At 41.6% G+C, this 17,190-nt stretch overlaps 1 protein-coding gene across 1 annotated transcript; it reads right to left on the bottom strand.

Annotated features, from left to right (window-relative positions):
• Positions 1–9,854: 9,854 nt before the first annotated feature.
• Positions 9,855–15,291, bottom strand: LOC142302892 (olfactory receptor 11L1-like). Its single transcript, XM_075343998.1, has 2 exons — positions 15,286–15,291; positions 9,855–10,778 (listed from the first exon to the last, which is right to left on the bottom strand). The coding sequence occupies exons 1-2, from the start codon at positions 15,289–15,291 to the stop codon at positions 9,855–9,857; spliced, it is 930 nt and encodes a 309-aa protein (XP_075200113.1).
• Between the last annotated feature and the right edge of the window lie 1,899 nt (positions 15,292–17,190).

Raw genomic sequence — 17,190 nt, forward strand, 5'->3', positions numbered from 1 at the left:
AAGATGGTGCTTAATTAGCAATGCCTGTGGAAAGGGGTGAGGTAACTGAATCTGAACAGCTACCAACAGGAGGAATACATTGCAAACCAAAATCAGGCGTGCATGGTATAGTGATGGTCAGTCACCAGAATTGTAGCATAACTACGGTCAAAACAGAGAAAAAAAAGGAGCCAGCACGATCTGAAATTGGCATGCATCATATAAGAAGTGAAAATTCACAGATTTATTCCAACTGTACTATAATAAAAAAATGAGATTTTTATCAAATAATTGATCAATTTTTTGAGCCACCCCTGCCAACGTCACGGCAAATCTCAATAGGGGGGTCCTACTCTATTCTGTATTTCATGTGCCATGCGGCCTCCTAGATAAAGTTAAAAGCAGATATATATACAGGTTACAGGTATGTGTGCTCCATTATGGTTCTGCTTTTAACTTTATCTAGGAGGCCGCATGGCACATGAAATACAGAATATAGAGTAGGACCCCCCTATTGAGATTTGCCGTGACGTTGGCAGGGGTGGCTCAAAGAATTGATCAATTATTTGCTAAAAATCTCATTTATATTACAGTACAGTTGGAATAAATCTGTGAATTTGAACTTTTTATATGATGCATGCCATTTTCAGATGGTGCTGGCTCCCCTCTCTCTCTGTTTGGTTGTAGTTATGCTACAAATGTCTGGTGGCTGGTCACCACCATGCTATGCACGCCTGATCTTGGTTTGCAATATATTCCTCCTGTTGGTAGCTGTACACATTCAGTTGCCTCACCCTTTCCACAGGCATTGCTAATTAAGCACCATACTTGGATCTGGTCCGCCTTTATCAATGGTTGCTCTCTGGCACTGGGAGGGTCAGTTCTGATATAGTCCTGGTATGTGTAGAGCTTGCTCCACATGCTGGGACCTGGGCTGGTCTCTATCCACAAGTGCCTTTTTTGCAACATGGAAGCGGCTATATACAGGTTACAGGTATGTGTGCTCCATTATGGTTCTGCTTTTAACTTTATCTAGGAGGCCGCATGGCACATGAAATACAGAATATAGAGTAGGACCCCCCTATTGAGATTTCCCGTGACGTTGGCAGGGGAGGCTCAAAGAATTGATCAATTATTTGCTAAAAATCTCATTTATATTACAGTACAGTTGGAATAAATCTGCGAATTTGCACTTTTTATATGATGCATGCCATTTTCAGATCGTGCTGGCTCCCCTCTCTCCAGGTTATTTAATGAGAAGTTTCTCCCAAACTCCTTCCCATTACTAACCCATGGCATAATTCAGGTTTTGACAAATCAATCACAGCTGACATCAACCCCATATATTACCCAGATTGACACTGCACAAGGGCAATTGGGAAGAGCCACGTAAAGCTCTAGAATTGGTGCATCTAATGGATGTGCAAATTCTGGGAGGCTGTAGATGCTGTTTCTAGGCTGGGTAGAGCCAATAACCATGTCTCTGTCCACCCTGATAATACCAGCACCCATTGCTGGTTATCAAAAATGTAGAGGACCCCATGCCTTTATTTAAATATATTTATTTAAATGATTTTAAAAAAGATGTGCAATCTCTATTTTTGTTTACCTACTACGGTTAAGAAGATTGCTGGTGGTTGCAGCCTGTGGATTCTGCTTTACCTGAGATGGTTATCAAAAAAGGGTGGGAGTCCACATCATGTTTTTTTTTAAATGGTGTGCTGGCCAATCACAGCCATGCCAAAGCTTGATATGGTTGTGATAAGACCCAAAGTGCCCACACCAAAAAAGTTTGCTGATTGGCTGTTCTGTAACCTTTCAATGAGCTTTATTCCGATGACAAACCTGAAGATGAACCAGACACAAGGTAAAAGTCTGTGTTCGCGTCCAAGACACCAAGCCCAAACTTTACAGTTCAAGTTCTCTCATCTCCACTGATAGGTACATCTGCTTGTGAACTGAAAATACTGACAGGTTCCCTGTTCTCAAAATGAACAATGTCCGACTCAGGCCAGATATCTCAACCACACCGGGTAACAGCAGCTGAACATAAAACCAAATTAAATGTTTTTTTTGTTTTTTGATTTTTTTTCTAGTGCATTCACAAGCACCCCTTCCCACCCTCAAAAAAATTGTATACAGTTCATGTTTTCATATTTTTTTCCCTCCTCCTCCCTTTCCTACATTACTTCAACAGGTTAATCATGCAAACATCTCTCTCAGTTCTAAAGCCTGCTTTTCATGTAACAATTTGTCATGCGATCGCACCCGCTCCCATCGTTTTTGCGGCACGGGCAATTTGTTGCCAGTGTCGCACAAACTCCTAACCCCCCGTCACATGTACTTACCTTCCAAACGACCTCGCTGTGGGTGGCGAACATCCACTTCCTGAAGGGGGAGGGACATTCGGCGTCACAGCAACGTCACACAGCGGCTAGCCAATAGAAGTGGAGGGGCGGAGATGAGCGGGATGTAAACATAACGCCCACCTCCTTCCTTCCGCCTTGCTGGCGGAACGCAGGTAAGCTGTGTTCATTGCTCCCGGGGTGTCACAAGGAGCAATGTGTGCTGCCTCGGGAACAATGAACAACCGGATGTTCGATTTTTTGAAAATGAGCGACGTGTCAACGATGAACGAGAAGGTGAGTATTTCTGCTCGTTCACCGTCGCACGTAGCTGTCACACGCTACGATATCACTAACGAGGCCGGATGTGCGTCACTTACGACGTGACCCCGCCGACATCTCGTTAGATATATATCGTAGCGTGTAAAGCCCGCTTTAGAGGGCCATCAGGAGGTTCTCACTTTTAATTATTAGAGGGCCATGATTCAGCCCTCACTCATACATTTTGAAGGCCATCATGTGCAACCAAACATTAAGTTAAGGGAACCATCATTTCTGCTCAGGCCTATTTCACGAGCTTTATTTTTTTAACAATTCTGTGGAAGTGAAAAGTAGCAATGTCTGACTTTCACTTGTCATTTTCATAGATCTTTAATTTAATATTACTATTGTCAGATTCAGGTTATGTGACCATTTTGTTTTTTTCTTCACTAAATGAGGGGGACCAACAATTTTGACCACGTGTGTATGTGTTATTAGTCTAATTTGACAACTGTGAATGTGATATTTGCTGTCAGCTGTTAGTGGACTGCTGCCCAATTTTGCATTTTAAGTAATGTCTCTACCATTTATTTTTACTTCTATTTTGGCAACCATTGAATTATTGGGAATGAAGAAATTGCGAAAAGTGGCATGAGTGTGAAAAGAAGCAACATAACCTAATTGGGCCTATTGCAAAGGTTTAAATCTTTGCAAAGGCTGATCAATAGAGATGGGAAAATAGTGAAATATTTGGATTCAGATTCTTTGTGCTGAATAATTTCTATTATTCGAGTATTGTAACCGAATTATGAGCCTAATGCAAGTCAATAGGAGTCTCAAATAGTTTTCAGGACCTTGGATGTTGGTCTAGGAGGGCTGTAGAAATGTGGGAGATGTAAAAGTGTTAAAATTGAATTGCAACAGGATGAGGAAGGTGTCTGGATGCATTTATCACTCACATTTGGTTTCTAGGAATAATGTTGTCAGAGGACTATGGGGATTAAAGCAGAGAATTATACTTTTCCCGCAACTGACACACTGCTTCCTGGTCCGATCATTATAGTTCATGAGTATGCACTGCTTCTCCTCCCTGGCCTCTCTACAAGTGTCTGTGATTGGTTGCAATCCTGCTTCTCCCGCCCTCAGTGCTGACTGCTATAATTGATTGCACTCACACTAGCTGTCTGGGTCTCCAAAGTGGAGTATAAAAATAAATAAATAAGTAGAAACAAAACAATGGTGTAGAGTCCCTCGTTATTTTGATGCCAAGTGCAGATAAAGCAGATGGCTACAGGCTGCAGCCTTCAGCTGTGTGAGCTATCTTGGCTGTATATCAAAACACTAGGGACCCCATGAATTAAGTAGAAATTAAAAAAACATTGTGAGGTTGCCCCCCAATTTTGATAGCCCGGCAAGATAAAGCAGTCAGCTGGGTTCTAGTATTCTCATGCTAGAGAGGCATGGTTTTTGGACCCTTCCCAGCCTACAAATAGTAGCCCGCAGCTGCCTCAGTATTGGCACATCCCTTAGATGCACCAATTTTGGCACTTTACTTGGCTCATCCCAATTGTAACTGCACTAGGTTAATCAGGAAAATACAGCTTCCACAAAGCCCTGGATAAGTAATAAGGAGGAGTCTATGAGATTCCCTATTACTAACCCAGTAGGCCAAATGAAATAAAGCCAAAACACAGAAAAAAATATTTATTTAAAGAAAACAAAAAACACCCACTCTTTTTCTCCAATTTATTAACCCTCAAAAGACCCCTGCATCTCTGACGTAATCCCCAGACACAAGGTCCAACAATGATCTCCACTCTGCTACATGTAAGGTCACAGTGCATGGTCACTTTAGAAAACATAGTTATAGGGTATTGGTGTGCACTCAGCTAGAGTATGGTTTCATTAGAGGTGCTAGTGTGGGGTCAATAGTCCCAGAACGTATTATATAATAGACACTGCACTCTCTTGTTGATAAAATGAAGACAAAAAGTTTTGCATTGCAAAAAAGTGATTATTTATTTGATGGCGACAAAAGATGGTGGACGTTTCGGCCCAATGGCCTTTATCATGTATAGTCGCTCCACAAGAGGGCTGTTTCAGAATAGAAGAAATAAATGGAGCAGGATGGAAGGAGTACCCCCAAGAATAGTTTATGATACAAGATTTTCCAGAGGATGAAGTCTAGAAGCAGGTTAGATTTCCTTTGGCTGGAAGGATTTTGTGTACATGTATTCCAATGGAAGAGATTTCAAACTTTTATCTTTATATATTCATGTGGATTACATAGACGTTTGGGTGGTTGTCAGAGAACATGTATATAAACATCATCTGATAAAGGCTCCTGCAGACTTCTCTCATGTGGAGGAGGAGGTTTTAGACATTGGTGGGGTGGATATTTTCCTTCTGCACGCCACCTTCCCAGGATCTGGCCGTCAGCCTTTAGAAAACATGACACTTCACTGAAGCCTCCAGTATACGCTGACTGAGCCATGAATGTGAGACCGGTGATGTGACTAAGTTCACCTGACGTCACAACTGGTGTTCCTGCTATGACCTCAGGTGAACTCAGTGACTTCACCTCAGGTGAACTCATTGAAGTCAATGCTAGATTACCTGATTAGACAATGTATGCACTTTGAGTATTTGGTTGTGTGAAGCCCAGGTAGTCGCCTCAGGGACATCAATCCACCTTCAGGGACACCACAGGGTCTTCTTCTGTATATATGGCAACAGGTATGTAGTTTTTGTTTGCATGTATCGTGACGCCACTCACGGCTTGCGGTCAGGGATATGGGTGACCCCCACTGCAGGTTTAACGAGCATCTGGGGCTGATGGAGTCTGCAGTCGGATGGTGTCTCCTCCCGTGAGTGAGGCAGGCTCCAGGGGCTCGGGTGTGTAGGGTAGTGGGTCCAAGAATAATCCAGTCAGAGTCCAAAATGTCTTTCAACTGATCTTTACTCACTTTAGTGGTTTTGTGAGGTACCCGGGCGATGCTGTGATTAACCAGGTTGAAACCATTAACTCTCCTTCCTTGCACTTCTCTGTTCGGATAACCCATGACTTGAAGTGCCGTGGGGTTCATCCAGGGAGTCACTACTTCCTTTTCTCCCTTTTTCGCCTATTTGCCGGCAGCATGGACCAAGTGGGATGGCTCCAGGCTCAATCCCCTTATGGCCCCCTGTGTTGCTGCTGAGGCTCGGACTCTAGATGGTTGGTGCGGGACTTGTAATTTCCCTCACCGGCAGGTTTAGCAGATCAATACATAGATGTCTACTCTAGGGACCTGCACCCCATGCGTGCCTAATCACCAGCAGTCCCCGTACTCGACTGACTCTCTCCCTGTCTTTCTGACTGACTGACTGGTAACCGTTCTCGCTAATAGCTACTTCACGTTCAGGGTCTAACCAGTGTGAGCACGGGTCTCTGTCTCCTAGCAACCGCCTCTCACCACTACCAGAATGGCTTGCTCCACTCCTTTCCTGATAGCCTCTGCATCTTTAGCTCTCAGCCCCTCAACTACACCCCTTGACAAGAATAGAAGGCCAGACCCCTCCAGGAACTGCCCAGGCGTCCCATCTAATGGTGTGGGAGACCTGGTTGCTATGTGTACGTGCGTACACACCTCATTTCGGCCATTAGGATTACCTGGAAGTACTGTCCCAACATGGGTGCAGTACTCAGTGGTGCCTGACCAAGTCAGGGGCGTCACAGTTGCATACATTTTTGCACCAAATCTGCATCTACTAACAAAAAAATGCACCAAAAGTCCATAAAAAATACATGTGGTTTTGGCACATCTTTATGGCCAGGAGATGCAAATTTGGTGTAGAAATGCCTCCAACCAAATACTCAATGTGCAGACATCGCCGAATCCGGTAATCTGGAATTGGCTTCAATGACTTCACCTGAGGTGAAGTCACTGAGTTCAATGAGGCCATCAGAGGTCAGTTCATCTGAGGTAACACCTAGGGTACCGCAAAATCCACTAGCTGTGACCTCAGGTGAACTGAGTGCTGTCACCACAAGGGTTGAGCGGATCCGAACTGTAAAAGTCCAGATCCACGCGGCTGCGGGCTGAGACTACCAGCCCCCAGCCGGCTTTATTATGGCTGGTTATTAAAATTAGGGCTGACCGCACGTAATTTTTTTTTAAATTATTTATTTTATTATTATTAATAATATTATTAATAATAATAATAATAATAATAATAATAAGCTGCATCACCGGCACAGCTGCACACACTTTCGACAGGAGCGTGCATGTGTTTCTGTGTACATGCACGTTCATGCTCAGAGAGCGCAGGCTGTGCCGGCTGATGTCATGTGACTGTCAGACTTGTATGAGTCTGACATCGCATCACTGGCACAGCCGTGTACACTTCTGACAGGAGCGTGCATGTCTTTGTGTACATGCACACTCATGTTCAGAGAGTGCAGGTTGTGCCGGCTGATGTCATGTCAGATTTCTATGAGTCTGACAGCGCATCACCGGCACAGCTGAACACTTCTGACAGGAGCGTGCATGTGCTCCAGAAACACATGCACGTTCCTGTCAGAAGTGTGCGGCTGTGCCGGTCATGCGCTGTTAGACTCGTACAAGTCTGGCATGACATCATACTGACCCACAGACACTTGCACTGCTTTCCCCGCCTACTGGCCATCTTGCCGCCTGTGATTGGTTGCTGACAGCTGCTACTCTGCCACTCAGGGTGGGGGCGCATCTGCACCCAATTACACACGCCGGTGGGCGGGCAGAACAATGAATATTGAATTGTCAGCTCCGGAAGGGAAAAACGTGACCCAATGGAGTTTGCTGCCATGACACATCCTCAGATGAGTATACTGCGCGCGCTCCTACCCCTGTATCCCCTCCACAAATGTTTTTAATCTTCGGACTCTGGTCCCCATAGACTTATATGTGCACTGGAATCTGGAGCGAATCTGGATTTATTTTTCAATCTGGCAGTGATCCACCGGTCCCGGATTTTGGCGGATTCGATCAACTCTAGTCACTACTCACAGCAGTGGCTCAACCAGCAACCAGTGTGTCCAATAGGTTGCAGTGATCAGTCACATTTTCTAATGTAACCGCGCACTGAGAGCTCAGGATGTGAAAGAGCCAATATCATTAAGGGACGTCGTGTCTGTGAATTTTGTTGGTCCTGCAAGGGTGTTTTGAGGGTTAATAAATTGGAGAAAGAGGGTTGTTTGTTATAAAGGATTTTTCTCTGTGTTTATTTTTTTTATTTACAGGGTTGGTAATGGGGAGATCACATAGACGTATCTTCATTGCGAATCTTGGGCATGATGATAGCTGTGATTTTTTTTAAAAAATTACAGCTGTCATTAACCCTTTATATTCCTTCGATTGTCATCACACTATGGCAATTGGGAGGAGCCATGCAAAGTGCCAAAATTATGAGGCAACTGTGGGCTGCTATTTTTAGGCAGAAGAGGGTTCAATAATATGATCCTCTCTGCCCTGAGAATACCAGGCCCCAAACATGTGGGGAGGGGACTCGAAACTCACAAGGTGAATACCAAAATTCTCGACGAATAGTGAGTATCGCTAACACTTTTAATATTCTTGCGAGTAACGAATTGTACTGAATATATTTGCTCATCACTACTGATCAATAATTAAATGAAAAATACATATGGCATTATCTCATACTCTTTTTGATTACAGCAATAGGAAACACGTGATGAAACTGAAATTGACAACTTACCAAACAAAAAATAACCAATCATGCCCTCACACATTTCCAGGTTAATAAAAATGTTACTGGTATTTAAAATTGGAAAAATGTATTAAAACATTTTTTTTTATAAAGATTTACATTTTTATAACCTCTAAAATATAAAAACTAAACTAAACAATTTTGATGTCTCCACAATAGTGCTGATCTTAAAGAAGCAGTCCCCTCAAAATTTTTATTCTCCTAATGTATTACAATCAACAAATTATATAGCCCTCTGTAGACAAAATTGATTTTTTTACCTTTTTACCCAGTAAATTCTTCTTTTTTCCAATAGGTCTATGTCATCACGTGATTAAAAACAGACTCCCTGAATCTTGCTAAGCTCTATTAAGACGCAGGAAGTCTCCTTTCCCCACTTGAGTCATCATTAGAACTACAAAATATTTTCACTGGCCAAGATTTGCATTTTTAACGGGGACTCATGCAAGGAAAAGAGATTTTCTGTTTCTAGACTGAGCTTAGATGGATTCAGTTAGTCTGTGATGTCATAGAAATAATTAAAAATAATACAATAATTAACTGAATAGAAAGTTAAAATGAGCAATTGTGAGTACACAGTGTTATATAATATGATGATTGCAATATATTAACCTCTTCATGACACATGACGTATTGGGTATGATAACAAGTGATTAAAAAGTAGCATCTGCGCAAAAATAGTACTATTAAAAACAACAAAAAATAAGCGATCACTGAGCCACAGATCCCGAAAAATAAGAATTCTACAAATAAAAGAAAATGGCACAAAAATTGCGCTTTTTTTGGACAAACTTGTGAATTTTTTTAACCCCTTAGATAAAAGTAAACCTATAGTGGTGTCTATAAACTCATACCGACCTGAGGCATCATACCAACACATCAGTTTTGCCATATAGTGAACATGGTGAATAAAAGATCCCAAAAACAATAGGACAGTTACACTTTTTCAATTTTTTCGCAATTGGAATTTTTTTTGCCGTTTTCCAGTACACTATATGGTAAAACTAATGACTTCATTCAAAAGTACAACTCCTCTCGCAAAAAATAGGCTCTTGTATGGCAAAATTGACATAAAAGTAAAAAAGTTACGGATCTTGGAACAAGGGGAGGAAAAAAAAACAAAAACGGAAAAACAGAAAACCGCCCGGGGGTGAAGGGGTTAAGATGATAAAAGTCTGTGATGGGAGCATTTCTTTAACAATCAGACTGCAAGGTCATATTAATCATTATTTACATATTAACCAACAAGCAAGTTTAGACAAAACTTAAAACAATGGTAAAACTGTATTTTTACATTGTCAAAAAAAAATCCCTCATATGGCTACATTGACTGACAAAATAAAAAAATGGAGGGAGGAATAATACCAAAGTGCAAAAACAAAAATTGGTTGCAGCAGAAAAGGTAATAATACCCCTGCAAATTCTGTTTATCAATAAAGTGCAATTAGAAAATGCAATGTGCCTAATTTATTAAGTCTTCTATAACAAAAGTGCACATTTTGGAACTTTTTGTTGACAAATAGATTAGAATTTTTTTCTCATTTTTTCCTGAATAGCTTTCTTAATATCCTTATTTCTAAAACTGTAAATAATTGGATTGATTAACGGAGTAAATACAGTATACAGCAGAGATGTGATTTTATTAATCTCTGCTGTTTGTCCACTTGTTGGGAAAATATACACACAGAACAGAGACAAATAGAATATGGAGACCACGGTGAGGTGGGAGCTGCAGGTGGAGAAGGCTTTCTGTCTACTGATATTAGATGAAATCCGCAAGATGGCATGGATAATCTTCATATAACATACAACAATTATAATGCTGGGAATACCCAGAAATGGAAAACTTAGTAAACATATTTGTAGTTTTAAAGGAAATGTGTCCGAACAGGAAATTTCTTGTAAAGGAACAAGATCACAAAAGAAATAGTCAATGATATTCATCCCACAGAACTTTAGCCTTGATGCTGCTAATGTATCAATGAATGAAGTGAATAAACTGAAGAACCAAAAGGTTATGGCCAACCTCTTACATTGTACAATTGTCATTATGGAGGTGTAACGAAGAGGGTTGCAGATGGCCACGTACCTGTCGTAGGACATCACCGCGAGAAGAAGACATTCAAATAATTCTGTAACGCAGTAGATAAAAAACTGGCTCATGCAGCCCAAAAAAGTAATAGATCCTCCATTATTCAGTAGAATATAAAACGTGTTGGGGGCAATATCAGACGATAACAAGATGTCACTGATGGACAGTTGTGAGATGAAGAAGTACATCGGAGTGTGGAGGTTCTTACTGGAGGACACCAGGGAGATGATCAGGAGATTCCCACATACTGTGACCCAGTAAACTAAAAGAAGCAGAGTGAAAACTGAAACTCTTAATTGTACTGTGCCTTGGAAACCCAAGAGGATAAATTCTGTGACATCTGTCAGATTGGTAACCTGCAGCAAGAAGAAACATATACGAAAGTATAAATCTAAAGGCCCCGTTACACACAACGACGTATCTAACGATATATCGTCGGGGTCACGGATTCCGTGACGCACATCCGGCATCGTTAGCGATGTCGTCGTGTGTAACAGCTCCGAGCGAGTGTTAGCGATCAAAAATACTCACCTTATCGTTGATCGTTGACACGTCATTCATTTTCCTAAAATCGTTGCTGTTGCAAGATGCTGGTTGTTCGTCGTTCCTGCGGCAGCACACATCACTACGTGTGACACCACAGGAACGAGGAACCTCACCTTAACTGCGGCCGCCCGCAATGAGGAAGAAAGGAGGTGGACGGGATGTTCGGCCACTCATCTCCACCCCTCCGCTTCTATTGGGCGGCCGCTTAGTGACGCCGCTGTGACACAGAAAGAATCTCCCCCTCAGAAAGGAGGTGGTTCGCCAGCAACAGCGATGTTGCTAGGCAGGTAAGTACGTGTGATGGGTGTAAGCGATTTTGTGCTCCACGGGCAGTGATTTGCCCGTAATGCACAAATGAAGGGGGCGGGTGCTTTCACCAGTGATATTGCTGCGTGTAAAGCCCCCTGAACTCCAGTAATGAAGTAAATTTACTATCTGCCAATATAGTCTGTGATTTTATTGTGAGCCTGCGTTTGGAAAGGTTCTGGAGTGAGTGTATATTAAATACTCTAAAAGTAATCCAAGACAATTGGTTTTATGATAAAACTAGTTTGGTAAACTTTATGAGTGTTTCTAGGTCCACGCTGTATAATTAAAGCATCAACAGAAATAAAAAAGTATATGGCTTTTGGAATGTAGACACTAATGGTGGGCAAGCATGCTCACCACTGCTTGGTATTTGATCAAGCTTCAAGAAGCTCTAGTATGCTTAGTATTCGGCCGAGTATCACAGATGCTCAGATGTCTCACTATTTTCATCAGGTGGTATCACAAAGGTGATATCACCTGATGAAGATAGCTCTGTTCATCGAAATGCGTTGTGGCCAGTTAGAGGGATAAGAAAAGGTTTGTTAATCCATTAATTTATCTACAAAGATTTTTTTACCCTAGCACTCCATATGACCATTAAAATTCTTCACCATTATACTCCTATCCCTCCTGAGGGATTAGCGGCAAGAGCAGCTCCGAGTATCGTCCTAGTTTTTCTGTAGTTTGCTGGAGGACCTGCAGTTACCCAGTAACGCTAGGACCTATAGTGACACGTTTCCAGTAGAGTCCAGTCACATGAAACTACCTGGAAGTACTGTGCACGTGGCAGCAATGGAGGTCAGCGATGCCTGGATCCCTCCAGCCAGAATATCTACACAAAACAAGCCTGAACTGGGGTTGTGCAGGGGGGCAGAACCACAATAGGTGAGTGGCCACTTGGCCCAGAATTTTCATCCCACTATACCACCAGGTATTTTAACAGCACGCTCCCTTTGTTTATTTCCTAGCTCATGAACAATCCGACACAGATGGCTCCAATCACTGAATGATCTGAGCCGGTACCTCAGTGAAAGCTACTTGCAGTCTCTGAATGGTTTTCATTGAGTTTAAAAACTATGTGTTCAGATGCTGTGTGTACAAATAAAAACCCGCCAACCCTTAGCCGGAAATATGGGGTTTATGGTTGGCTGTATGTGAGTGGAGAGCCAAATTGCCAAATACTTGACTTCTATTAATGCTCATTACTGAAGTCGAGCCCAGCAGCGCATGCAACCTGCTCAATTCAAGTAAAGAGCTCTTGAGCATTTCAGTGCTCGCTCATCCTTAATAAGGACATAAAATCTAGTTTTTTAAAGCATGATTATTGCGCAAGAGCTGCAAAGCATAAAGGCCGCTTTACACGCTGCGATGTCGTGACCGATATTGCTAGCGTGGGTACCCGCCCCCATTGGTTGTGCGACACGGGCAAATCGCTGCCCGTGGCGCACAACATCGCGCGGACCTATCACACTACTTACCTGCCCTGCAACGTCGCTGTGACCAGCGAACCGCCTCCTTTCTAAGGGGGCAGTTCGTTCGGCATCACAGCAGCATCACTGAACCACCGCCCAATAGAATCGGAGGGGCGGAGATGAGCGGGGCGAACATCCCGCTCACCTCCTTCCTTCCGCATTGCGGGCGGGAGGCAGGTAAGAAGAGGTTCCTCGTTCCTGCGGTATCACACGGAGCGATATGTGCTGCCGCAGCAACGAGGAACTACATCGTTACTGCAGCAGCAACGATATTCGAGAATGGACCCCCATGTCACTGATGAGCGATTTTGCATGTTTTTGCGACGATGCAAAATTGCTCATATGTGTCACACGCAACGGCATCGCTAAAGCGACCGGATGTGCGTTACAAATTCCGTGACCCCAACGAAATCGCTTGAACAATATTGCAGCGTGTAGAGCGGCCTTAAAAGAACTTTAAATATTGGATATATCCATGGAATATAGATTATTTTTTTATGATGTATGATATATAATTGCTTTTTTGCTGTCTATTAAACTAATTAATGAATTTTTAAATGTACAGCTAACCGCCCCCAAAAAACATGTATATGAATACAAAAAATACAAGCTTATATATTCTGGCCAAATTATGACCGATACCTCACATTTATTATCATAATTTTTATCATTTTTTTATCGCACATTTTCCGCAGGATGCAGTCGGCCCCCTGGGATGTCTGTCCATTGTGCTAGTGCACCTTTTAGGTGCTGGGCAGCCCGCCTGATCTAATAGAAGGATGTGATAAATAGGCTTTGCCTGGACACTGTGCATTGCACGTATCTGTGTGACTGACGCCCTATATTAGATCTTATTAGTGTGCAGTTTTATACCGGCACCCCCCCCTCTCCTCCTGACATATTAGGCTGGGGGTGCTTGTTTTGTAGGCACTCTGCACCTGTGAAATTCCAACCTTCATCATGGGGGGGCCGTATGCATGTTGCATGTGCTTTTGCCATTATTTGACCATTTTTTTTGCTGGTGGCTTTATTTCTGGTGAGTTTTATTCTGTGAACTTATTTTGATTATGTCGTTTGGTGAGCTTTAGGTCTATAGCAAAATATTTCCGGAAAAAAATGGGCGGTGTTTTTTTTTTTTCTAATTCTCCGTGAATAAAACAGCTCATTATAATGAATGAAAGCCTAATTTGTGATGAACAAACACTTCCAGCAGCATGCACAAAACAGATACTCTCTTAGATGCAAGCACAGTGCAATACTCACCACAGGGATTTTTACATCGATTTCCAAGCCCGAACCTCGAGCTTCGTGCCTGAGGTTCGATCATCTCTACTGGTGGACCCATCTGTGCAGAGAGAACTGTGGTGAACCTATCTAGGATAATTAAACCTTGTTGGATCTATCCTGGCTGAGAAGATCCTGTTGAACCCATTTAGGTGGAGAAGAACCTGGTGGACCTATCTAAGCTTACACAAGATTGATTTTCCTACAGAAAGTTCATCCATTAAGTCGCCATGGCTCAAGATCAAGCTGAAGGCTCCTAAAAACGAATTGAATTGCTATGTTTTATTGACAACCATTTTTTGCAGTTCTGCCTCTGTAAGTGGGAAAGCATTTTACCATTTTTTTGAATAGGAATAACATGAACATCCCTCAACTGTAAAGAGTTGAATATTTGTTCACAAAAAATAATAAATAATAAATAATATTTTGGGCCTCTTAGGCTTTGGCTGCGCTGTGAGTTTTTGTTGCATTTTTGATTGATTTTAACTATTTAGCTGCAGTTCAAACCAATACATTGAGTTTTAAGTAAATGATTAAACTGCTGCTATCACTTAATTGTTAATATCAGTAAGAATTGCTACCACTGCCAAAAGTTACAGTATAGCCCAGGAATTACTAGTTTTGGTTAGATGGTTTATCTAGTATAAATGCAGATTTTATCATTAATTATTAGGGATGATTGAATACCATAAATATTCGGCTTCGCGAATATTTGCCGAATAGGTCGTCGCTATTCGAATATCCGCAAATATTCGATGTGCAATGTAAGTCTATGAGAAACCCAAATAACAACTATTCGTAACTATTTGGTCTTCCCATAGACTTACAATGTACATCGAATATTCGCATAGTGGCGACCTAGTCGTTGGATATTCGTGACGCCGAATATTTGAGGTATTCGATCATCCCTATTAATTATATATTTTCACAAACATAAATATGCATAAGTGTATTACTATGAAGAGGTATATAGATTTGTTTATGGCTGCAGATAAAATCAAACAGACATAAATAACTTTGTTACCTATAATGAAAATGATCAATATAAATAGCTCCATTAAAGATGTAAAAAAGATCATGAAAAGCTCGAAAATAAGGTAATGTTGGGACATTTTAATGAATTTATTCTGTGCTTCATTTTTTTTGTATATTACATATGGTTGAGTTTGAGATTATTCCCGGTGTCCTTTCTTGGGGATTCCCTCTTGTACTTACACCAGATATTTCCATGTCCCTGGTTTCTTAGAATTACCTTCATTCTTGAGATAAGAAGAGATAAATCACAATCTTCATCAGTTTAATCAATTCAAAGATAATGTGATATAAATACATACATCATTCTTTATCCACAGGGCAGACACATGATGTGACTCCTCCAGCATTTTATACAGTATATATATATATATCTTGTGGTGTTCAGGAGGTGATAGAGATATATTGTCTCCCATGTCTCCAGAGATCAAGTCCAAAGAGAAAACTAAAAATAAAATAACAGTCAGAAGATGATTCCTGGGAGGATGGAAAAAATAAAGAATAAAGTGTTTGTTTTATTTCTACGAAAATACACCAGGTTTCTGGATTAAGTATTGTTAAACTTAAAGACAAATTATAATTTTAGTTATTTCATAAATTAATCATATACGATAAGCTTTGTAATAGCTCTCATCAGAGAAATCTTCTTATTTCTCTTCCAGCATAGAGATGAGCGACCCTGTTCGATAAAGGTTCACCAATTTCAAATTCGGTACTAGCCTTAGCTTGTTCGTTTTGGCTCGGCAAACCCGAGTCCCTCCCCCAAAGTTGGTAATGTTTGTTTCTGTCCATTTGCCACCCCCCAATGCTGACCGTGTTTCCAAAAATACTTTATTAATAGCATTTCCTGTTTTTGGATACGAATGCGCTGCTGTTTGATGTGGGGATGAGCAAAATCAGTGGAGGAGGCGGGGACTCTGAACGGGGAGAAGGCTTTTTGGTGCAGTGCCATGTTTTTTTTTCATAACTTTATTTGTGGAAGGTTCCTGCAGCCAATCACGGTGCAGCAAACATTCTCAAGGTGGAGACAGAAGGGCTTCTGTGATTGGGCTTCATTTTCTGAATACTGTTCATCAGGGAAAGTGCTGCTGCTAAACAATGAGATTAGGAGTTTAATGCTAGACGGTTTAGCTAGATAGGCCAGCGATAGATTAGAATAAGGATGTGCACTGTAGGGAGAGTTGTTCTTGTGCCACAAATCGGCATATTAAATCATAGAAATAGGGATTGGAGGTACTCGTAGTCCCTGAAAAACAGTTGCCAGTGAGGCATCCAAATAGGTATTGCTGCCTGCTCCAAATTACTAAGGCTACCACATTTATAAGTATTGTTAGTGCAGTATATACACACTGCATCTTGCTAATTTAAATTGCCTTTAGTAAATTTTAGAAACATCGCTCTGGGTATAACCATGTATTATTGGTGGATCTAAAAACTTGTTAGTGCAATATCCAAAAAGAATTTATTGCCACTTTTCTGGGTCTGCTTTAAATTATGCACTGAAATAAATTTATAGGCATTGGTAGTGGTGCGTGCTGAAGAATCGCTATTGAACAAAACTGTACTACTAACTTAATAATTTATCTTGTGTGTCAGGTGACTGACAAGTGTGGGCATAGGGTTTGCGAAATATGTGTTTTAAAGAGGAAGAGTACATTAACCATGAGTGATAAATCATGACAAGGTTGTCGTAGAAAGAGGAATAGGTGGCATGTTGGAGGTGTATGTCTGGGAAGCTCTATTAGTCAAAGGTCTAGTGAGCAAACACCAGCTTATCCAATCCCAAGATAACTGAGAGCAACTTCCGTTAGTGGACAGCCTTCTCCACTTAATTTCTTTGGCAGATGCACATTGCTTTAACTTTAAAATGAGGCTTATAAACAGCAGGTGCTAGAGTGGATGGCAAATCCTGAATCAAGTGGCCTCTACTCCTCTTCCACCACCTCATCATCACACACACTTCCTACCTCAGAGGTGCCATCCCAATTCCACTTGTTTGCACCTGCATCACAAATGTCAAACCAGCAAACTGACTGTGGGGAACCACACATGGGCGAGTCTGGAAAGCTGTTCACACATTCTATTCAATGGACATCACAGCTCGGCTCAAAAGATTCCCTGACTC

This window comes from Anomaloglossus baeobatrachus, chromosome 4 (assembly GCF_048569485.1).
Source record: "Anomaloglossus baeobatrachus isolate aAnoBae1 chromosome 4, aAnoBae1.hap1, whole genome shotgun sequence".
Classification (NCBI taxonomy): Eukaryota; Metazoa; Chordata; class Amphibia; order Anura; family Aromobatidae; genus Anomaloglossus; species Anomaloglossus baeobatrachus.